We start from the raw sequence: 23684 nt of genomic DNA, 5'->3' as shown, positions 1-23684 counted from the left end.
AAATGCATAAGATGTATAATGATGATACCAAATGATTTTCCTATTCCCCTCAGACTCTAAAAGCTATGCTGTAATGGGAAAACACAAATGCTAGGTTTTCAGTAAGTTGAAATCCTTTAAGTATATTAGCTTGTGAAAGCTATTTGCGGATGCATTTCTAATACTATTGTGTTATAATGAGTAATGGAGTATTAGTACTCAATGATAAATGCTGCAGTGTATTTCAGAATTTTGCAGGTGTGAATAAGTACAATGTCAAACTTTTGAAGAGGAATGAAAGTCCCAACATGCCTGTAATTCAGAAGGCTGCAGTTGATGGTCCTTCTACAGGTGGAAAGGTAGGATCCCAGGTAGTTGATTTTCTTGTGCTCTTTGAATAACTTCAGTTTCCAGTGCATTTTGTTCCAACTATTCCTCATCACTCGTGTGCAAATTTATGTTTATAGCAGATGCAAGAGAAACCTGTATAACCTTGATCATTCTTTAAATCAGTTCCCTATTGGTCAATACTTGCATCTTTTTAGTATGCAAAACCTGATGTAGTCTGGATATCTGTTCACACTCTGAGCAGACATGACTGTGATCTGCCCAAACTAAGAGAAAAAAATCCTGAATGAGCATAAAATTAATCTCAAACTAATATACCCTTCCTCTTGCATGTGTTAAGTTGATGTACCTTTTTTTTTTTTCATTTATTTTAAGAAGGACAATGAACTTGAAGGCCTTCTAGCTTCTTTGAAAATTTCCAAAGAAAACGAAGTCCAGACTTATTCCAAGGAAGCAAGAGCTACAAATGAAGAACATCTGTCACCACAATCATTTGCTATGGTCTGTATACTGCAGGAATCCTTACATTGCAGTTTAGCATCTGCTATCTTGGTATCAATGCTTCTATTTAAAGAAACTCCATGAAACCTCATACTGCCTTTTTAAACATATTGATGAGCTTTTAATTAGATATTCTCAAAGAAAATTAACACACACATTTGTTTATGCTATGATGCTGTTAACTGTACTTTGATAAAATGTAACTGATAGGAAAACAAAAAGTCAGATTATGTTACCAATTGTGATATTCAGAGTTAAGTAAGAAGGTAGTGTTATCTGAATGCCATCATGTCCCTGAATGGTTTATTTTCTTTTTAAAGAAAGGAACACAGATGCTCAAAGAGATTTTGAAGATAGATGGCTCTGACCTGGAAACAAGGAATGAAGTGAAATCCCAAGTTAGTGATTTTCCTGCTCCCCCTAATAGACAGGATTGCCATGGAGCTGCCTTGCAATACAGACAAACAAAAAGAATGGGTATGTTTACACAACAGCTCACAGTTCAGAGCTTCACCTTGTAGTGACATTTTAGAACATAGCTAACAGTATAGTACTGATTTTCAAAATATAGTAATAAAATGTCCATCTTTTTCAGTTCTACTTCTTTATTCACATCTAAAAATCTCTTTATATATAGTCTTCTGGCTTTTGTTAATCAGATGAAAATACCAGAAGAAAATCAAATGTGCTTTTTTTTTCTGCTAATAACAAAGTTGCTGTCCTTTCAGCGCAGGAAATATTTGTGTTACAGCTTTTTGGTGTGGGTTTTTTTCTTTTTTTATTTTGTCAGCTGCTTATATGAACAAGCCTCATAGCACTGGAGGTCCTCAGAACACAGCACCACTGGAAACTGGAGGTCACCCTTTCACTTGTCCACAGCCTGCACTGTCTACTGTTTCTGAACTTTCTCGTATTTGTTCTCTTGTTGGAATGTCGCAACCAGATTTCTCTTTCCTAAAAACACCACAGGTAAAAAGCTTTTTCTGCAAAAGTTAAAGTTCTCAACTTTGTTTCAACTGTTCTATATTAAACATTTGGACTGAGCACTGAAATCCATCTAAAAATAAACCTTAGTTCCTTTTGTTGTCTTTTTTCAAAACAAACAAACAAGTCCTCTGTTTCTATCTCACAGTTTGTTTGTCAGCAGTACAAATTCCCTCAAAAATCTTATCTCATTTTTCTAGACCATGACAGTTTGTCACATAAAATTATCAAATGGTTTGTTGGTTCATGGACCGCAGTGTCATTCTGAAGCTGAAGCAAAGGAGAAAGCTGCGCTTTTTGCTTTACAGCGTTTGGTGAGGATGCAAAGAATCTTTTAAAAATCTTTGTCTCTATTGCATTGTGTCTGTTTGTAATCCTCCATTTCCTTCTTCGTAGAGTTCTATAGGAGTAAACTTCCCTTTGCCTCCACCTCCACCAGTGTTTCCAAATTATCAACCACTGGGAGTTCCTGTGCCACCTGGATCTATTCCTCCAGTATTTGCACAACCCCCTGGTAAGTATTTGACTAGTACGCATTTCAAATATTGTCATGATATGCTGTAATTGTAATAGTTCTTTATATGAAAATGAATGCCTTCCAGAAAGCCCCATTTTTGGTCTTCATATATGTAGTTGTATATCTGAACTGCTTTGAAAACAGTTCATGAACCTCTTCTCATCAATATGCAAATTGATTCAATACAAAGAATCACTTCTCTCCCAATTATTTCTTTTCCTCAAGAATGTATTTGTCCATTCAGTCTTTGTTGTTTGTTTGATTTTTTCCTTCAAAACAATAGTAGTTACTTCAAACCTGATAGTCCCAGTCCAGAATTCGTAAGAAGTATCTTCCTTGATTTTCTACGTGGATTTTTTTTTCCCCCTCTATAGTTAATGGTTATCCATGCATTAGTATTTTTATTGGTTTATAACCAACTTTCACTGAAGTGATGCATCACAATCCTGTTGTACACTGCCAAACATTAGCATGGTGAGTAACCCCCGCCAAATTGGTAGAAATACTGGTGGGGTTTCTGGTTCCTGTCTGTTTTGTATTCTACTAAAGCTCACTTTCACAGCTAGTAATTAATGAGCCAGCACCACTGTAGCATCCTAGCAACCCATACAGCAGCTGCTACATCTCTTTTCACCAGGGTTTCTATATTGTTGACTTGTTTCAAAAGGATGGCGTAAAGTTGCAACCTTCTACTAATACATCACTCAGCTAAGGATGCAAAGATCCTAAGGCAGTGCACTCTGAAATACAGGTGCCATGACTTACTGCTCTTAACTGCTGTCATCTAGGTGTAAGTCTGTAAAAGCAGAACTGTTTGTTTAGGATGTTTTTTATAATAAATAAATACTTAACTATTTTCAAGTAAATAGGAAGAATATGAGGCTTTATTGGAAAGAGAAACAGCATGCAGACAAATGTAGTTGGGGTACTTTTGGGGTCTTGGGGAGTTGGTATCTTCTTTTTCAGGAAAGCATGCTAAAAGTTACTTATTTTCACAGCTAATATAATGCCTCCATCATCTCACATGTTTGGTCCAGTGTCCTGGGGAACTCCAGTGCCTAAACATTATTATCCTGGCTCCTATCCAGGAAATGTGTCTCTTGCAGGAACTATACCAGTTGGTTCTCACAACCAGTTTATACCTCTGCAGGTAAGATTGGCAGGTTTGTCTTAATATTCTAATTTTGTAAAAAATATGTCTAGATGATGAATGCAACACCACCCCCACTGTGAAGCACTCTTTAGTATTAGAAAACTATTGTAAAAAATTGTATGCATGTTTTCTAAAAGTGGAATATTTTCAGTTTCTTGAGAATGCATTCTGTTAAATAATATTTATTTAATTTAAAGGTAACTAAAAAAAGGGCTGCTAGCAAGAAAAACTTTGAGCTCAAGGAGTTTCAGAGTTCCCCTCAAGCTGCACCACTAAAGAATGAACAGCCAGTGTCTTCTGACCACATTCAGCAAGATAGTTCTTCAGCTTCTTTAAAATCTCCTCAAGCTGCTCAATCCACTGTTTCCTTTCAAGACAATGTGGCTACTCCAAGCGTTCCTCATAACAAATCAACACCAAACGCTTCCAGCAAGCGAAAGCCAAGAAAGCTGGCAGTCAATTTTGGCGCACCAAAATCTTCAGAATAAATATGGTAGCTAGGTGTATTTTATCTTTAACTCTTCCCCCACTGTTATGTTCTCTCATTTAAAAAAATCAGAAAGCTCTATTAAAAAGACCAGCCACTTTAAGTATAATATAGAATGAAATACATTTTATTTGCTATGATTTTCAGGTTGTTATGAAAACTATAAAAATTATGTTAAAACTTAATTATTTTGACTTAAATTAGCAAAAGCCAGGAAATGCTGAGTTAAGGTTACCATGCCATCCATTGTGCCTAGGTTTCTAAACAGTGGCTTACAGACTATACCAGGTAAGCAGCAATAACAGTGGCAACCTTAATTCAGAATTGCCATGCTTTTTGGGAGGGATGTGGAGCGGTAATAAGTTGGGCATCTTAACATTGCTTAGTACAACATTCCATATTCTAGCTTATTTTTAAATAGTGTAGTAAGAGAGAAAGGAAAAATTATTTAAATGCAGCTTTTACATTGGCTCTTCAGGTCCTTCTGTGAGTTGATCAGTGTGACTAAAACCTAACTATGGTGAAACTGTCGAATTCACTTTAACTATGAACTGCTAGGTTTTATACCAGAGGGCAACAACTTTACAATTTTCAAAATGTAGGTATTAATGCATCTCTAGTATTAGAGCAGCAAAAAGTGGTTTCTGATGCAGAATCTGTTCCAGGAGATTAATTTATAGGATATATTCAATAAAAAAATACATTTGCAAAGTAGACACCTCTTTGGTAATGTTTAATTTTTTAAATATAGCTGCATTATCAATTTCATTTTTTTCTGATGATAAAATAACATACATATCTACTGCAGATCTGCTTAGCCTCCTAAAATGCTAGTGTTACCCTGATTTTTTTATAAATTATAAAAATGGCCAGAGTTTAAAGATGTCCGTTTGTGTAGTATGGCTGTCAAAGTTATGTTTACTTAGAGTCCATTTCTCCCTGTAATAGTCTGCACCCTGAAACCTTCTCTGTGGTAGGTTATTTTTTGTTTGCTAGTGACTTTTAATATTTATTTTTTGGTTTTGTGATAGAAGTTCTGTGTAGCAAAATTAAATTACCAGAAACTGTTATTAGTTCCATAAGAATATTCAGACAAAAAGTTGACTTGTATTTTTGGAGGAAGCTATGTTGTAAAAGAAGTAACACCATCGTTCTTAGTTCATATAGGAAAAAAAGAAGGCTCAAAAGTCCCTGTGCTATTTTTAACCTACAGGTACCGTTCTTTTTGACATTAATAAGAAATCTTCAGTCTAAGAGAAACTTTGAAGCCTCAGTTGGTGCTGTTTACTGATGTTGATTAAATTTCATTTTTCTTCTTTATTCTAATCTGTTCTAGAAAAAATACTTTTCCTCTAAGGCCCAGGAAGCTTAGAAATAAAGCATACTTTAGTGATTAATTTTGTTGCCTCCAAACAGGTTTTTGTGTTGGATCTGCAAGTCTGTAGACTTTCTTTCAGTTCCTTTACCTTGTTCTTTGCCTCCCTTTCTTGGTGTAGTACCAAGTTTCACATTATTACCATGTTATAGGATTTTTTTATATTGATTTCTCCAAAACAGTTGTTGCCTCAGCAGTATTTGTAGAATAGCAGCAAGCCCTTTACAAGGATCACAGACCCTTGTAGAATAGTCTATATACAGTCTTAAAATATATTGATTTTGTTGTTCTCTTTGTAGCAATCTAGTCTAAAGAGGGTTTGAAGCCATATTCTGTGAAGGGGAAGTTGTACGTTGGTGATTTATTGTCATTAGCAACATGAGACTGACACAATGCTGACACACCAGTATTTTAGAAGTGTTTATGTGAAATCCAGTTATGAGACAGATGTTAGTCCCCATATCCCATATGAATAATCTGATCATCAGAGAAAAGATCTGTTCAGAAGTTCCTGTGATGGAGATGAGACTTCATTATAGTCTTGTATCACAGAATTTTGACATATCTGGATAGCCAATTTATGCAGATTTTTTAGAAACAAAGTTACGAAGGACACTATACTCTTAACATCAGTAAACATGGCAATTTTAATTAATTACTTCAGACAAAGACTTCCTCTTCCTCTCTGGGTAGAATTGCTATATTTAGTATATATAGATGGTGAGACACTTTATTCTGTAGCTGCTGCATATTGTATTAGTCCCTGGTTTTTAGTTTAAGTATATTCTATGATACTGACTGCCTGGTGCCCAGTTAATTACAGTTTTACATGTCCTGGTAGATGTGACATCTGCATTGACCTATGCCATGTCCCATATGATTTCAGTTTTATATTTTAACAAGGTGATTATGTTTAATTCATACAGATATAAATTTAAGCATTTGTTTTTCTCATAGATATAAAGTATTTTGTACGCACTGGAGTTTTTCATTAGATCTTATACAGAGCAGTATTTTACTAAAAATCCAAAAGGGAAGACTTTTATGTGCGCATTTTTGTAGTTTCTGATTTTTTTAAAATAACTTTTCATTGTTTATCTGCCAAGTGAAATGTTTTAAATTTGCATATGAATGGATACAGAATGTATTTTTTGTGCTGTTTAGTGTTAAGTGTGCATTTGCAGATTTTTAGCATGTAGTTGCACAAAGGATTGTGCAAAGATATTTTAAAATATGAATATATGATACACTGAAGGAAAAACATTCATAAAAGTTAAATGCTATATAAAACTTTAATGCAATAGAATAATTTTATAAATTGTGTCTGTGTCTGCTTGGATTAAATATTGAAACAAGAAACATTACTTATTTTCACTGTTTTATTTCCAAATACTATATGGGAACTTCTGTATGCTCCAAACCAAATTTTTAAGATAGAAATTAAATCTTATGAAGCCCAATTTCTGTGATTCTCAGAAGCAGCAACTGCCCACCTTGATAGCTTTCAATTACTACTCATTTAAAGATACGAAGTTTGTTTAAAAAGCTGTTGGTCACTTTGCAGTTAAAAGCATTTAACTAGATACTGATCTTCCAAAATGTCTTTGGCCTCTGTCACCTATCAGATTTAAAAAAAAAAAAAAAAAGAAAAAAGGTATAGAAAAGGCAGTAAGATTACTTTCCAGCAAGTGCAGTCCCAGTGGTTCTTAACAAGGTACAAAATCAGTTGATGGCTGAAAAACAGGAGGAGCCACAGGTACCTGGAAATATTTGACACCCTTTTTTCTGTACCTGGAAGCAAAACATTGTGCTGAGATTTTTGCTGGAGTAGAGTAAGAATAGTTACCTCATTTGTAACAAGGCTTCTGAAGCATAATGACAAACTGCACTAAAAATGGTATAATGTGTTTGAATTTCTTTAAGAGACAAATGGCAAGTTACATTTCATAATTAGATTTCCTCATCCCCAATAATAGCAGGTTTTTTAAATTAAAAATTGCCAAATTAATGTTACTAGATTTTACCCTTATTTTAGAGAGGGTAAATAAACTTATTCACCTTTGTAGTGTGTATATATACCATGTGTTGAGTTTTGTTCTCTTTGACCAGTTATCTCTAAGATTATGTTCAAACTCTTACGTGTTCCATTTTAAAGCATAATGAACACTGTAGTCATGCCAGTTAATTCTTAGTATCTTTGGTTGCGAGTTATGAACTTTGTTAGGATCTGTCTTTTGCCAGCTGCAGCACCAGCTTTTCATGTAGAGAGATGTTATTTTCCTTTTTGTAGATTATTGTGTGAATTAGCTTGATTAAAGCAACTAGCATAAAGAATGGAGTACACTCCTAACATGACCAGCTGCTGCAACTTTGTGTAACAAAATTCTGTATAGATCAATGGTCTGGTTGGTATATACATTCAGTCATATTACTCAACATGAAGATACCAAAATGCAATCTTGCATTTCTTAAGCTGTCTTCAAATTATTAGTTAATGGACTTTGAAGTATTGCAGTTATCCTGCATGGCAAGTTCTGCCTCGTTACTCTTCCCATCTCAATATATAGCACTAAAGAAAATTAAATTAATTAAAGGGGTAACTTTAAAATATATCAGTCTGTGCATAATAAATCTTGCATGGACACTCCCATTCAAAAATTAAGTGACTTTTGTTCAATTTAGTTTAGTTCATCTGAATTACTATATAGATGACCCCTGAGAGTGAGGAATCTCAAAGAAGGAATGGTTACTTACATTAAGGGATTTTTTAATTCTTTTTATTTGAGATGTGATCTCCATATGTATTCCATAATCAGCCTTCCTTACTACTGAGAGACAGTTATGTTCTTCTCTTTCTGTCTCTGGAAAGGGGACACAGTGACACCAAGGGCATAAGGGCAGTCTGAATACACACTCTTGGCCAAAAGAATCCAAATTCAGGTGCATGAGGACCCATGAATATTGAGACTGTAACTGATAGATATTTCGAAGAATCGGATATCATGAGGTAAGTAGCTGTTGTTTATTAACAAAAGAATCCATGGTTCCAACAACAGTTCTTATTGCTGCTGATTTTTGACGGGGTGTTTACTTTTATTTTTCTGTAATTTACAAATTTCCTGTTTCATCTCCTGCTTTGAAAGACAATACAAATCAAAGAGAACAGAAGGAGTTGCAATGCCATCAAGTGCAAACAGTAAACCTGATTCCTTTTTTTTTTTTTTTTTGAAAGGACAGAGAAGCATTTTCCATTAAAACTTCCTTACTATTTTTTCTGGTAAAACTTGGGTCAGTAAGCGTTACTGCATCAGCATTGCGTTATGGAAGTTGATAATCACCCTTAGTCCTGCATTTTGTGTAATTGCAAGAAAAATAAAGGCTCGCAATCAAAAGCCAAAATGTATTTGCTGTGCAAGTAACAATAGCAATAAAATTCAAAGTCTGCAACTTCTAGCATGTTGAGGGTATGGGGTGAAGCAAGAACTGTGCTTCCGGTGCAAGGAAGTGATCTATTTCAGAGTAACCTATGCATGTTTCAGATTTAGCACTAATTGGGATAGAATGTGACATTTACTACTCGCTCCTGATGTCTTCCAGTACTTAGCATTTCTTTGAAACAGCTGAAATGCTCTGTCAGTCATTGAAACTTAACTCAGCAGGGTAAATGGAGAGCAGTGTAAGCTGCTTTCTTTTTTAATTATTTTTTAAATTTTTTTTTTTTTTTTTGTTAGTGATTAGGTCTTATTGAAACAATAGTTCTTAAGTGCTTTTTTTATCCCTTTAGCTTCTAGTATATCCATTCTCTTGTTCTTCTACTTAAGCTTCATTTATGGCCATTTTCCTCTCTGTATTTTTAGATTTTTTTTTCCCTTGTGAGCCATTCCTAGTTCTGTCATTTTTAGTCTACATCATAATTCCTTAAGAGACATCCAGAGGATGATGGACATTATCTTGTATATACACATTGCACATCTCCAAATGTAGCTATTACTGAGGATGGTTTAAAAGCATGGGCAAATAATGAAACATTAACAGAATAAGTATATGTTTTCATTTCACGTGCTTTGGTAGATAAATTCTTGGCTTAAAACTTGATTGTCCTGAAGTCTACCTCATTCTCTGTTGAAGGTTACTTCTGTCACAGAGCTGGCAGAAAGGAAGGACTGTTTGTGCCTCAGGCACAATGCAAAACCTCGTGTATGTGGACACAGTTCGCATAGTGTGCGATTCTCTAGTGAAAATTCTGGCTTAACTAGTCTCTTATTACTTGTTCCCACTGGATTGTGCCAAACTGTTTGTATCACCACGTTATGAACCATATCAAGGAATTAATCTGATTGAAACTCTTTCCCCCATGTTATTTTTCAGCCTGATAGTTCACCGTGGAGCCACAAGAACAGCTGTGTTGGTACAACAGTTCACAGTGTGAGGGCAGGATGATTTAGCAAGAGTGGAACTGCTTAAGAAACATCCCATCGCTGCCTAAAACTAAAATCACCCACGAAGCTAACATGCTAGATTAACTGCTGTCATTGTATGTGGTTCTGTCTGTTGGACTTCAAGGAGAGTGGTAAATTCTGGCAGGAAGAACTGCTGAGAATGATCATATGGTAAATTATTGCAGCAAAATTTGCCAAAAGGTCATCACTTTCATTTTGGGCTGTCTGTTCAGGCGAGGCTTAATGAATGATATATGTGGGCTGCACCAACCAATGGAGCAACAGAAATTAGCGGGCTCTTTCTTACTTACATACAAACTAAGGACCCTGAGGTCAATGCTTTCATAATGTTAAAACTTGTTAGCATGGTAGAGCTAAGGAAGTGGGTAAAATATTAAATAAGAGTTTGATGAGGCAGTAGAAGGGTAGATGCATCTTGGCAAAATACCGCTAAGGAAGGGAAGTTAAACAAAAAAGCAGGGATTACAAGTTTTGGGTCTTGCTCTCCTAGATTCCAGTAGCTGGAATCCTGTTGGCACTGCCAGTGGCAAGTTAGATTAATTCTGGAAGCCTGGGGTGAGTGAAGAGGCTCCTTATGTGTATCATTTGCACAACAGAAATGCACCTGATAATACCTTTATTTAAAAGAAAAAATAAGTTACCTGTTCCAAATACAGTTTAATAGTTTGGAAATTTTAATTAATAATCTGGTCCTAGAAAATGTCAAGATCATGTTTTCTTTCTAGTAATTAGGTCTGCTGGATCTGTAGCACTCCCGTCTCTCAAGGCCTATTTTAACCTGGGTAATGGGGGCAAAGCCCTCTTGCTTGGCATCCTCTGAAGTGTACTTGTTGCTGACTGAAAGATGCTGAGCATGATGATGTTGCTTACAAATATGCTATGAAAATTATTCATGGTGGGGGTTTTGCCATCGCTGCCAGCGATGGAGGATCTTCTTGTCCCTGATGTTCTGCCGTTTGGTTGGTTTTACTTAATAACTCTTTCCTTTGCTACAGCATTGGACAGGACCCTGTAGTGTCTCCACTCCTTCATTTGGTTTGATATTCCAGTAAAAGAAAAGACCAGTCACGCTTTCCAGAGACCAAAGAAACTGACGATTTCAGCAGAGGAGATGCAGAAGTACATAGCTGCTGCAGGAATTGGTATGTGACCCCGTCTTCTGAACAGTAGAAATGGCACCTGCATGCTCTCAGACAGGAAGACTGGGGTGGTGGTAGAGGTTACGCAGGCTTGTTATCAGTGTTGCAGCGCAGTATGAAAGGAGGGTGTCCGTATATCTTCATTTCAAATTGGATGTTTCTTGTTTGTGCTAACATGAACTTGGGGCTTTTACCCATGTTGGTGATAAGATTTTTCTCTGAGGGTTCACAGAGGGTTTGCATAGACAAAGAGTGCCTGTGTGGGAATTATATTATTTATGACAAAGTAACATAAGCTAATGCCAGATAAGTCCTTTATGGACAAGCTGTGTATGTCTGAAAACCTGTTGCCTCCTTTATTGCATTGTTTTTATCACATCACAAACAGAACAATAATATAAAATTTGTATTTCGTAAGCCTCTCATAAATTGAGCAATTCTAACACATGCTATATAACTGAGTGTGGTGGGTTAACCCTTGCTGGAGGCCAGATGCCCACCAAAGCTGCTCTATCACTCCCCTCCTCAGCTAGACAGGGGAGAGAAAATATAACAAAAGGCTCGTAGGTCAAGATAAGGATAGGGAGAGATCACTCAACCAATTTCTGTCACAGGCAAAACAGATTCAACTTAGGGAAAATTAACTTAATTCATTGCCAATCAAACCAGAGTAGGGTAATGAGAAATAAAACCAAATCTTAAAACACCTTCCCCCCCGTGCCTCCATTCTTCCTGGGCACAGCTTCACGCCCGAATTCTCTACCTACTCCCAGCAGCAGTGCAGGGGGACGGAGAATGGGGGTTGGGGTCAGTTCATCACACGTCATCTCTGCCGCTTCATCCTCCTGAGGGGCAGGACTCATCACTCTTCCCCAGTTCCAGCATAGGGTCCCTCCCACGGGAGACAGTCCTCCACTAACTTCTCCAGTGTGGGTCCTTCCCACGGGCTGCAGTTCTTCACGAACTGCTCCAGCATATGGGTCCCTTCCACGGGGTGCAGTCCTTCAGGCACAGACTGCTCCGGTGTGGGTCCCCCGCAGGGTCACAAGTCCTGCCAGAAAACCTGCTCCAGCATGGGCTCCTCTCTCCACAGGGCCACAGGTCCTGCCAGGAGCCTGCTCCAGCGCGGGCTTCCCACGGGGTCACAGCCTCCTTTGGGCATCCCCCTGCTCTGGCGTGGGGTCCTCCCTGGGCTGCAGGTGGAGATCTGCTCCACCGTGGACCTCCCTGGGCTGCAGGGGGACAGCCTGCCTCACCATGGTCTTCCCCACAGGCTGCAGGGGAATCTCTGCTCCGGCGCCTGGAGCATCTCCTCCCCCTCCTTTTTCACTGACCTGGGGGTCTGCAGGGCTGTTTCTCTCACATGTTCTCACTCCTCTCTCCGGCTGCAGTTTCTGTGCCTGGTGCAACTTTTTTTTTTTTTCCTTTCTTAAATCTGTTATCCCAGTGGCACGCACTACCACCGTCGCTGATGGGCTCAGCCTTGGCCAGCGGTGGGTCTGCCTTGGAGCTGGCTGGTATTGGCTCTGTCAGACATAGGGGAAGCTTCCAGCAGCTTCTCACAAAAGCCACCCCTGTAACCCTCCTGCTACCAAAACCTTGCCACGCAAACCCAGTACACTGAGATTACATATGGACTGCAGCTATGCAAGTTGGTTCATGTTATCTTTCCAACATGTATATGGTGTTCATTTTCAAGATGCATGTAAGTTCTTGTTAACATGTTAAACAGAATTTAAGTTTTGCATGAAGAAATCTGCTTATGGTCACTTCCATGCAATACAGTGAATCAGAGGGGTATGTTTTTGTTACAGTAAGAGCTTGTAAAAGAAAAAAGTAACCTGTACCTCCATTTTCTTTTTGAAGTTTTGCTTTATCTTGCAGTGAGATGGGCCCCACTTGTGTTGATACTGTGAAAACATGAAAGATGTCTAGATGCATTTTCCCAGTTTTACTTAAGGCTTCTTAGTTTTTGAATGTTTGGAGAAGTTTTAGCCTTTTATACCAGTTACACATGTTGAATCTTATTGAGGGAGCTTTCTTCAGGAGTTCTAAGTAACTATTATTTACAGAAACTAACAGAATAATTAAATTAGTTTGAAGAAAAATAGTCTTAATCGGATATGAAGTACTTGATACCTTTCTCTGACATATATGTATTAGCTGTATGTCAAGAGATTATAACTTGTCAAGTTATAGTCAAAGAGAATATAAAAGTCAAAGAGATGATGACTTTTCAATGAGTTGTTCCTTAGGGAGGAGAGGTAAAGCAGCCATTCCTTCGCTTTCTCTTTCATGTGCCTTCAGCTCCCTGTGAGCCAAACCTTTGTCCCAGTGACCTCTGCCACTGCGTGGGTGAGGTAGGGAGCCTCTCCTTACAGTGCTTTCACAGTCATTAGTATTCCTGCTTTAAAGATCCAGTAACATCAGACTGTTATCCCACATAATAACCTTTTGTTGTTCATAGTGCAACTTTTTGTAAGAGGGGCCAAACAGAGGTGCAAGGGGAAAATATGTTCTATATATTTTTTGCTTTTGCTTTTCCTGCTCTAATTAAATGAGGAGTTGAAACTAGTTGACTAAATCTTCTAATTAAATTGGGGTTAAAACTAAATTCTACTGATTCTAGTTCAGGGTTGAGCATCCTGTATTTTATTGCTTAACTGAGAATTTTTCTGATGTTTTCTGTTAAAAAAAAACCCCAGCCTATCTAAGGGCAATACGAGAACACTTCTGTCACTAACTCTGTTCCAGCGGCAATTTTAGACGTGGTTCCTGCTGTGAAGGAAAGTGATGGCACGAGAGAATTGCTGCAGATGCAAGAATTTGTGCAATTACATAGAATTTGTTCACTGATGCTCGCTACCTTCAGTGAGAAATCCCAGGAGCGACCGTACCTCTTTGTTTAGCAAACACCTGCTCCTAGCTGACATTTTTCCGTCTGCTCGAGCTGTGAGGAGAATTGGGTTTAAGCAGTGTGTTCACCTCGTCACTGTTAGCACCGTGAGGACATATTCCAGTGGCGCACGCCGAATTCTGTCTGCTAGAAACCCTTCAGCGTTTGGTGTTTCAGTAGAAGCCTTTTACGTGCGTTTGGTAAATCTGCACAGAAACCGCACGGACTAACCGTGCGGTTTTGTTTTGGTGGTTTTGCTGTGGCCGTGGGACCCCGCTGCCCAGGGCCTGGCCGCGCGGAGAAGGCGCCGTCGCTGCCGGGGCAGTGCTGCCCCCTTCCCGCCCTCCCCGTGAGGGGCGAGCGGGTGCCGGTGCCGCCCTCCCCGCCGGCAGGGAGCTGCGCCGGAGAGCCGCTCCCGCCGGCCGCCCTCCCTCTCTGCGCCGGGGCCTGCGGAGGCCGCCCCGAGGCCCGCCCCCGGCGGCGGGCGTCACCTGTCAGCCCGCCGAGCACCGCCGAGCACCGCCGCTCCCCGCGCCCATAGGCCGGCCGGGCGCCCGCCCCCGCGGCGGGGCGGCGGTTTGGCGGCGGGCGGCGGCCGTCCGGCTCGCACTCGGCGATTCCTGCGCGCCGGGGCCCGCGGCTGGCGATGCCGTGCGAGCGGCAGGAGAGCGGCGCCGCCGCCGCCCCCGCGCGGTACGTGGTGGGGGTGGACGTGGGCAGCACGGTGGTGAAGTGCCACGTCTATGACCGGGCGGCCGCGGTCAGAGGTTCCGGCTGGAGGAAGGTGAATCCGCGGCGGGGGAGGAGGCGCCGCCGGGCCGAGCAGCGCGGGCCGCCCTCCCCCGGGCGAGAGCGGCGGGACTCGGCGGGCGAGGGGGCAGCCTGAGGCGGCAGCCTGAGGCGGCGTTTGCCGCCAGAGCCGTCGCCGGAGGCGGGCGCCTGCGGGCGGGGCCGAGCGCGCCCGCTCTCCCCCGAGCGCCGGGCGGTTTTGACTGCGGGTCTCCGGCTCCCTCGGCCCTGCGGCGGGTTGCCCGGGCGGGGCGCGGTTCGGGGCACGGGGAGCGTTCGCAGGCGCGCACCCAGCTTGGCCTTTCCCGGTGCGCGGCCATCCCCTGAGCCGTGTCGGAGCGGGACGGCTTCCCGAGGGCCCTGGGACCGGCCTGGGGGAAAGGAAACCCCCAGCCCAGTTGGGAGCCCCGCGGGGATGCGCCACTGTTGCGCTCGCCGCGTTACCCCCCAGCGCTTCCTCCCGCCCACCTTTCCCCGCTGCCTTCGCTTTAGTTGCTAATTGACTAATATCTCTCCAGACAAAACGCCTTTTCTTACTAGCGTGTAGCCGAGACCTGCCTAGGGCTTGCGCTTACACACGTAAACCATTTATCTAACAGCGCTGCGTAGAAAAGTGTTAACTTCGGAACGTGAATTTCAGGCTGCTTTTAGTTTGCGTGGCTCGTGATTTTGGGATCAAGACGATCTCCAGAATTAACTTTTTTATTGTTAGCTATTGCATTGAAAAGGTTGCAGCGAGGAGAAGCGTAAGAAATCCGAGGGATTCTCAGAAATGGAGGGGGCTATTTTCAGTGGAGCTGATCCTCTCACTGGAAGCCATCTGGTGGGTGATCCCTGGGCCGCTGTGCTGCGCTGCTAGTGAACTGCTCAGGGGCATCCACGTCGGAGTTCGTCAGCGGAGCCAAAAGGCTGCCTGAGGAACCCAGTTTCCAGTTTGGAGCGCTAAAAGGGGTTTACAGGCTCCCCAGTTCCTGGGGGCTTGGGCTTCTAGAGATCACATACCCATGTTCAACCATGTTTTAAAAGTGACAAACACTGTTTTTTCTCCTCTTGCAGTAGATTCAGGAAACGAAGAACAAAAAAAGAGCAAAACCAAATGTATTTGCACAGACTTTTGTAGGAACACTGGTTTCTGTGAACTAGGGATCCTAACAGTGCTGCATGTCTTTTGTGAACAGGTGGAATCGCTTTATCCTCATCCTGGCTGGGTTGAATTAGATCCTGAAGTGCTGTGGAGTCAGTTTGTTGGTGTAATAAAAGAGGCTGTACAAGGTAACAGCTTATAAAGTTTGAGAAGCTAATGAATTATTCCTCAAAATTAGTAAAGTTAGATAATTAGATAATAAGATTACTTATTTTTGAAAAGGTACTGAAAAGTCATCACTGAGTACAGGTCTACAACATGCTTGAAGGCCTGTTCCATCATTATGTAAAATAGAACACTTCAGTTGCTTTTTCCCTTTCAGTGGGGCCAGATTAGGATTGAAGTAGAACCCGAAGCAGTGTGCATGCTCGATTTACATCAGTGACAGCACCTTGTTCCTCCAGCTTTTTGTATATGTATCCTTCCCCAGTGTCTGTGTTCCTTCTTCCGGATGTCTCTGTGTACAAACAGAATAGGCTTGTTTACCCTTCTGATTGCCCATTATTCTACTGCCGCTTTGTGTGTATCAATGTCAGTGAGAGAACGAAAGCAGGATGCTGCATAGTTGCGGTCGCTCGATTACAACCTGATATTCCTGCTTTTCCCTTTCAAACTACAAACAGTTCTTACCATCCGATTTCTGTATTATTGCTCTTTTCTATTTATACTTGCCTAAAATTTCCTAGTACTCCACCCGCTAAACACATACAACTCCCTTTTCTGCCAGACTTCTGATGTTCATTTCTCCTCCTACCCCCCAGCCTTTTCTGGATGCTACTCTAACTGTGCACTTACTCTCTACAACTCCCACAGCTTTCCCATTATACCAGCTCCAGCATTCTGTGATCCAGCATGGATCACCTTCTGTGCCATGCTGATGCTGTGGACCTGACAAGTGCACCCCAGCTTGCTTTCTCACAGTGGCCCAGCCTCCTTGTCATATGTATGGGCATCATACTCTTTCATTCAGTGCCTGAAGCTTGTCTGATTCAGCCCTTGTTGCAGTTTGGTCTCCAAGTGTTGCTCTGCCTCCAAGCCTGGCTCAAGGCAAAACTGCTCTTGTCCCTTCCTTTGGAAGGCAGCCTAGGGGACAGGGAAAGTAACTTTTAGCAGGTACAAGCTGCAGCTGATTATTTTGGGCTCTCGGTCTGCTTTCTCAGCAGCCACAACTGTTCTGTCACAAGAACAGCAATGCCACCTCAACCCGTAAAGACCTTACTAGTTTCCTCCTCTTGCATTCTGTGGGGAAAATCAGGAAGCAGGATTTTCAGCTAGTTTTAAAAGGGGAAGCTTTTCTTCTGGCCAGGCTGTGCGCACTGTTGGCAAGTCACTTTTAAATGGTTGTGTAACATAAGTGAGCATAAGCCCACGCTACTGTCAAAAGAAGCAGTCCCACCCTCCTTTTTACAGGGTTGTTTCAAGTCCAGGAGTTTCCTGAATCAAATCACTGTATGGCTGTTTATGCCAGCAGAGCTTCACCAATGTTTGTGCCAGCGCAAGAGAGGGTGTGGTAGCAGGGGCAGAAGTGACTGTCTGGAAGCAGGGAGAAGGCATAGGAGCACTTCAATTTACAGGACTAGTGGAGCTGAAACATGCAATTCCATGTGCAGGTGAATGGGCTGGTGTAGTTCAGTACTACCTAAAGGTGGAAACTGCATCTGGCTGCATGGTCCCTCTCTTGCTCTGGTACTAGTTCAACCCTTCCAGGAGACAGCTTAGCTGAAAAAAAACTGTGTTTGTCTTCTGTTTTGTGTTTCTCTTTAATGGAAATTAGCTCTATTCACATAGGGGTCTAGAGAGCAGGAGGAGTTGACACAGGGAAAGTGGTGGGAGCATGCAGGTTGTAGAGACGGGGAGGAGTAACACATGCCACTAATCCGTAGTGAGCTGTGGCAGTACTGGTGTGTCTTTGTCTTCAGTTTAGACTCAACTGCTACTGAAAAAGAAATACTGCTGTTCTCAAGCCACCCACTCCCAGGTCCTCCTCTTGTACGCTCCTGCTGCCAGCACCACTTGTGCAGGCAGTTGGAGCAGGTAGCCTTGTGAAAGCACTGATTTAATTTTCATCTGATTGAGTGCCTTGATACCACTGCCTGCATGAATGCAAGGACCAGTATAAGGGCCAGAAGCACGTGTAGAGGTTGGCAGAGCAAGACATGCCCTTTCTCTATGAAACTCCTTCTCTAATTGTCACTCAGAGGCTGTCGGTTGTAGAGTCTGCAGTATATACTTATGCAAATGAGTAATTTTGCGCATGAAAGTTAACATCAGAATATGTATGAGCAGGACATACTTAACCTGTGATTTGTTAAAGTAGTGGGATTGAGAGCCCTTCAGAGTAACAGTACTTTGGACAAAATAGGTAGTTTGTCATTGAAGTGGAATTTCTTAGTGTATATTTTTTTCATATAATTTGGCTTCTGGAATTATGCGTGGAGGTACTTGGGAAGCTGACCAGAGCTGCTTTAAAAATAGCTGTGGACATATTTAATGATTTATGGTTATATATATTAGAAAAAATGTTCTGTAACAGTTATTTGAAGGTAAGGTTTAACAGCAAAATTGGTATATACCCAAATGTACTTTTTTTTTTTTTATACTTCTGAATTTGACTTGTACTTCGCATTCAGTTATATGTGATTTAAGCAAATTTGTTCTTATGAATTTTGAAAGATTGCTTAATGAATATTTTAGCTGAAACATGTCATTATCAAAGTGATGTAAAAAATCATGGTATATTGGTATTAATCTCTCTACTGCCTACAGAATCAATCTAGTTTTGTTTCTTTATGGAATTTCTTTCCATAAGTTTGTAAAGGTACTTCTTCTGTTTGTGCTTTCATTCACATTTATCCATGTGAAATACATATTTTAGTTGATTATATAGGCATATATAATCTGCCTGCCTGTCTTCAGGATTGTTCAAGTAAAGTGTCAACAGGCTTTTCAGAAGGTGGAAAAGGTCAGTGTGCCACAACTGCTTTTGTAAAATACGTAGGTTTATTTATGTGCTTTGGAATCAGTTGTCTGACTCTGAGTTCTCTAATATTTCATTGTTCTGGCCACTTAGTTGAGCAGTCTGTAGAGATTTATATTCTGTTAAATTGTTAATTTCCTAAGTATTCCATAGGTTTTATAGTTATGTTGGAGAAGTTGTATTTTTGTTTGTTTCTTGAAAGAAATGCTTTTTTGTACATGGTTTGTTTTTTGGTTTTTAGCTGCGGGACTTCACATGAGGCAAATAGCTGGTCTTGGCATCTCAACACAGAGAGCAACTTTCATTACGTGGCACAAGTATGTATATTGTGTGTTGTTTAAAATGAACTTGTATTCATTTGTGTTCATAGACTGGATGGAAGCAGACGGTAGAAATGTTGAACTCGGTCAAGTCACAACCTGAAAGCAACAAATGACGGTCACTCATGTTCTCTTGTGTTTGCACAGCCACACCTTACAGCAGTTCAGAACAGTTTATAAGCATATGTCCTTTTTGTTTTGTTCTTAGTACTTTGGAAGAGATGAATGCATACATATTTTTTAATTCTGGTGAGAAGTCTCACACTCAAAATGTGCCTATTACTAATTCCTCAAATCGGCCAGGAGGATATGCACTTACTTTAGGAATTGACCTAGTGTTAAGTGTCCTGACTGGAAATGGTGAATGATGTTGAATCTTTTGGGCAGTGTATGTTCTGTAGTTTTAAATGGGAACATTCAAATGCTGTTTTTCAGGAGGACAGGGAAACCTTTTCATAATTTCATAAGTTGGCAAGACTTAAGAAGTGCTGAACTTGTGAATTCCTGGAATAAGTCCCTTTTGCTGAAGGTAAAACTGTGCTAAGCTAGATACTACTTGGACATATTAGAACTGTTTCATTTTTATGAAGAATAAGGGCAATATATGAAATACTGAAAGTGTCCTGTTAATATGGCATGCTGCGGCCTAAAAACATTTAACTGAGCAAGATTAGCATGGAAGATGGTACCAAGAAAAAATGCAGTGCTGATAGCCTGAAGGTAATTAATTATGGGAAAAGATAATCTGTAGGTCTAGCTTGCATTGTGTTACTTTTTAGTCTCTGTTGTATTAAAATGTTGCATGTTAACACTTGCTACAGCATAATTTTTGGATGTAGGTAGTTCTTGGTTGGCAGTGGTTTGGGGTTTTTGTTTGGTTTTGGTTAGGTGTTTTTTTTACGTACTCTTTGCTCAGATTCTGTATAGATGGTACATTTTATGCTACTCATGGCTTGTGCTTCATACCTTTAGAAGAGAAAGATTTGCTCTAAGTGGAAAAACTGAAGTTACTTTTCCTGTAAGTGGAAACTAACTGACACACTCACAATAAGTTAAATTCTTGGTTTTGCCACTCATTTCTTTTGTGAATTAAAACTTAATTAATGATTAAATTTGGTTCGTCTATTAAAACATGATTGAGCCTGTCTACTGTAGGACAACTTTCACTGGAATAACAGTATGTAATGCTGTCAACCGCATCATGCATTGTGCTCATACAGGTGACCTCTCTTCGTAAGGCAGAGCAGTCTCTATCAGTGTCCCAGCAGAAGTCAGTAAAACAGACTTGCTTAGTGCAGCTGCTCTTTACTGTGCTATTTGTTGTGGGATGGCTATCTGTTGAAATCCTATATAAGGATTCTCTAACAGAATTTTAGCTTTCTGAATCTAATCTCATGTCAGCAGCTTTCATCTGTGTTGTCATCCTTTAAAGGTAATTGATCAGAAACCTTTAAAGGGAGATTAAAAATTAAGTAACTGTTTTCTTTTGGCACAGGTAGTCCATGTTATTTTTACAGTGCTTCATTTCTTGACTGGGAATGATCGATACTTGGCACCAAGTTTTCTTACTTTTTCAACACAACAAACTTCTATGAAGTTGTCATGGGTTTTTAAAAACATACATGAGGTAAGCTGGAAAGGGAAAAATAACAACTGTCTTAAGTCATAATAATAGCTAGTGACTTCAGTTGTTTATAACCTCTTCAGTTTTGTCTTGCTTGTTCTTCTGAGAAGAACCAGAATGAAAGACTTTTATCTGTGTTAATGTTCAAAGCCTGTCTACCTAATTATCTATGCATGTTTATACAACTTTTTCCTCTGGTTCTGGAAATTTGTAGTAGTAAAAAGTTTTCCACGCATAAGAAACATAATCAAATCACCTTATTTCACTTGATATAATTACACAATTAGTAACTGTACTTTGTTTTAAAGTTGTTTGCACTCTAGTTTTGCATGACAATTTTATTTATTTTCAGCTGGCACTCTTTATCTTTCCACTCTGCATTATTCCAGTGTTTACAGTTTCACAAATAATATTGTACTGGACAATCAAACACTGCAAATTATTTTGCATTTTGTTGTAGCGTAAATTGGAAAATACATATAAAATAAGTTGTGCTGGAATAATCTAATGGACTACTGAGCACTGAGCTATTTGGTGCCATATGCTTTGCTCTCATCCTTACCATTTTTCTTTCTTCCTATTGTATTTATAACTTCAGTAATCTTATTTTCTATGTTAATTTTCAAGTTATTTTTGAAGAAAATGGTTATCATTGATTTTCTATCCTGTGTAAAGAAACCCTAAAATCTTTTGAGTTTTGTCTGGTATTTTCTGTCACAAAATGAATTATTGAGAAGGTCAAGTATAATTTTTTACTGGCATGTTTTGGTTGGACCTGTTGAAATTGTGAGGTGTGAATTTGGAGGATTATGGAATTGAAGGTTATGCAGCTGCTGAGTTTTCAGTGAGAGATGAACGTTCTCTCACATTTTGTCAGGCACTGATACTTAAAATATGTGGCTATCAAATCAAGAAGCTCAAAAATTCATGGTTCTTAATTACAGAGGGTAATGTATTCAGTCATGTTTTGAGTGAATTAGTTTGTATGTTCTTTTTATGAATTCTGTAGTTGTACACATCAGTTAGAAATCAGATGAAACCTGAAATTGAACTCTTTACAGACATCATAAACCAGAAAACAATGGCTCTGTCCTTATTGTTGTCAAGCACATACTGTAAAATACACTTATTTATTCTATTTCTGTTCATTTTTTATTTAAGTGCTGTGTGCAGGACCTTGTTTTCTTTATTCACCACTCCTTCACCACTGTTATAATTGTGACTATAAAGTTTCCCCCCTTAACGTTCTGATGCCACTACAGTATAAGATTAATTGCTTTTCTTTCCTTAGTAGCAACTGTAAGAAACTGTGCTTATTCTCTGCTAGGAGCATGAACTGTAGGATAATATTACTTATATAGCCAGCTTGCCCTTTTTAGAAGAAAAATTGGCAATCAGAGACTTATTTTCTGGGGACATTATCATTGACCATGAAGAAAATGAGAAAAGGAATCAGGAAATATGTTCCCCTTTATTGTACCCAGTTGTAAATACTTCTTTTGTATGTATATTTATTCCCAGGCTGAAGAAGCTGCCAAAAAAAATAACTGCTGCTTTGGAACAGTTGACACATGGTTACTGTACAGATTGACTAAAGGTGAATGCTACAGTTCCTCTTAAATATTAATAAAACATGCTGGAATCTAAGTGATGATGTTTATGACTGTCATTGATACATCCTAGAATTCAAATACTTTTTTGAAAATCTGTGGGTTTTTATAATTGATGAATATTGTAATATATTTACTGTTTAAAAAAAATAATTTCTGAATTAATTATTCATTGGGTCTGCCTGGAATGTTAGTCAGAAAGGGAAATAATTATTCAGTGTAATCAACCTTTTAAGCATTTAAGATTTAAAGAGGACTACCAGAACTACCTGGCCTTGATTGAAGAAAAGTACCTGTGAAAGCAAAAGAACAAAGAATTGTTAAAAATGTGGAAGAATTACAGGTTTCTGTCTTGAGGCCTAATGCCTGAATAGTTGGATAGATTATGAGGGACAGTTATGCAGTCAGTGCAGTACATGTTGTCAAAAGTACCATCTCTCTTCTAGCCAATTTCATGAGGGTACAATAAGGTAATTAATACATATACATTATAGTGAGCAGCAGGTGATGTTTGTGTGCTCATTGTATTGTTGTGACTTTGTCTATAGACACTCAGTTTATATTTCATGGGAGCCACTGAAATGTTTAAAGAAAAAGTATGTTTAAAATTACTTTTAAATATTTGTATATCTAAAATCTTACTTTGTTCTTTTTTCTTTATGGTAGGTTCTGTGTATGCGACAGATTACTCAAATGCCAGTGCTACAGGCGTTTTTGAACCCTTTACGGTATGTGCTGTTCCAAAAAAATGTTGTTGCTATTTATTGTGCTTCTGAGAGAGTTGCTGACAGTTCTACTTTTTTCCATATTATTTCAGAAATGTTGGAACTCCACTTTGTGTAATTTACTTTCTATTCCAATGTCTATTTATCCACCAGTGAAAGACACAAGGTAAATATGAAGGCATATTCAAAAGAATATGATAACTGTTAAGTTAATTGCCTTTAGAAAAATACTACATAATCTGCACAGGCAAAGTAATATATAGAAACACCAATAAAATTAAATTATTTTTATATGCAGATGTACTTTTTTAACACTACATGCAAAACTTTACTTTTACTATCACTATTTCTTTAAGTGATATTTTTAGTGCTTTTTTTAAAACTAATTGATAGCGTTACCTTTCATATACGATGCAGACCCAGGCCTTATGTATCTGGATTTCATTTTACCAAAAAGGTCAATTTAGTGTTGTGATGTTTCTCCATAACGCTTGTTTTAAGCTTCAACTTCGGATCAGCTGACTCTGAAATATTTGGGGTACCTATTCCAATAATGGCAGTGGTGAGTGCAAATGTGTTCTTACTTAAATGTGTATATTTGTACCTAGGGTTTTTTATCTAGCTTTGATTTAATACTTGTTTGTTTAGTAAGTATT

General features: G+C 39.5%; 2 protein-coding genes across 12 annotated transcripts in view; both read left to right on the top strand.

Moving 5' to 3' along the window:
• XRN1 (5'-3' exoribonuclease 1) overlaps window positions 1-15900 on the top strand; it is a 46025-nt gene extending 30125 nt beyond the window's left edge. For 6 of the 9 annotated variants that reach the window (XM_069792231.1, XM_069792229.1, XM_069792233.1 and 3 more), the window contains 8 exons: window positions 228-338; window positions 703-828; window positions 1149-1305; window positions 1619-1797; window positions 2013-2126; window positions 2209-2326; window positions 3328-3479; window positions 3680-6708. In XM_069792231.1, coding sequence (XP_069648332.1) covers window positions 228-338; window positions 703-828; window positions 1149-1305; window positions 1619-1797; window positions 2013-2126; window positions 2209-2326; window positions 3328-3479; window positions 3680-3970 — 1248 coding nt within the window. In that variant the 3' untranslated portion in view covers window positions 3971-6708. Of the gene's footprint in view, window positions 1-227; window positions 339-702; window positions 829-1148; window positions 1306-1618; window positions 1798-2012; window positions 2127-2208; window positions 2327-3327; window positions 3480-3679; window positions 6709-8213; window positions 8352-9712; window positions 10947-15806 lie in introns of those variants that run through there. The other 3 variants (XR_011326184.1, XR_011326186.1, XM_069792228.1) reach the window with 3 other exon arrangements.
• Window positions 14369-23684, top strand: part of GK5 (glycerol kinase 5) — a 28774-nt gene continuing 19458 nt past the window's right edge. The window contains exons 1-9 of one of the 3 annotated variants that reach the window (XM_069792235.1): window positions 14369-14623; window positions 15807-15900; window positions 18991-19066; window positions 19505-19598; window positions 20565-20696; window positions 22215-22290; window positions 22970-23031; window positions 23121-23194; window positions 23530-23590. In XM_069792235.1, the coding sequence (XP_069648336.1) occupies window positions 14486-14623; window positions 15807-15900; window positions 18991-19066; window positions 19505-19598; window positions 20565-20696; window positions 22215-22290; window positions 22970-23031; window positions 23121-23194; window positions 23530-23590 (807 nt within the window). In that variant the 5' untranslated portion in view covers window positions 14369-14485. The remainder of the gene's footprint in view (window positions 14624-15806; window positions 15901-18990; window positions 19067-19504; window positions 19599-20564; window positions 20697-22214; window positions 22291-22969; window positions 23032-23120; window positions 23195-23529; window positions 23591-23684) is intronic. The other 2 variants (XM_069792236.1, XM_069792234.1) reach the window with 2 other exon arrangements.

The sequence above is a fragment of the Haliaeetus albicilla genome, chromosome 9 (genome assembly GCF_947461875.1).
Source record: "Haliaeetus albicilla chromosome 9, bHalAlb1.1, whole genome shotgun sequence".
Classification (NCBI taxonomy): Eukaryota; Metazoa; Chordata; class Aves; order Accipitriformes; family Accipitridae; genus Haliaeetus; species Haliaeetus albicilla.
This window is presented reverse-complemented; position numbering and strand designations above follow the sequence as displayed.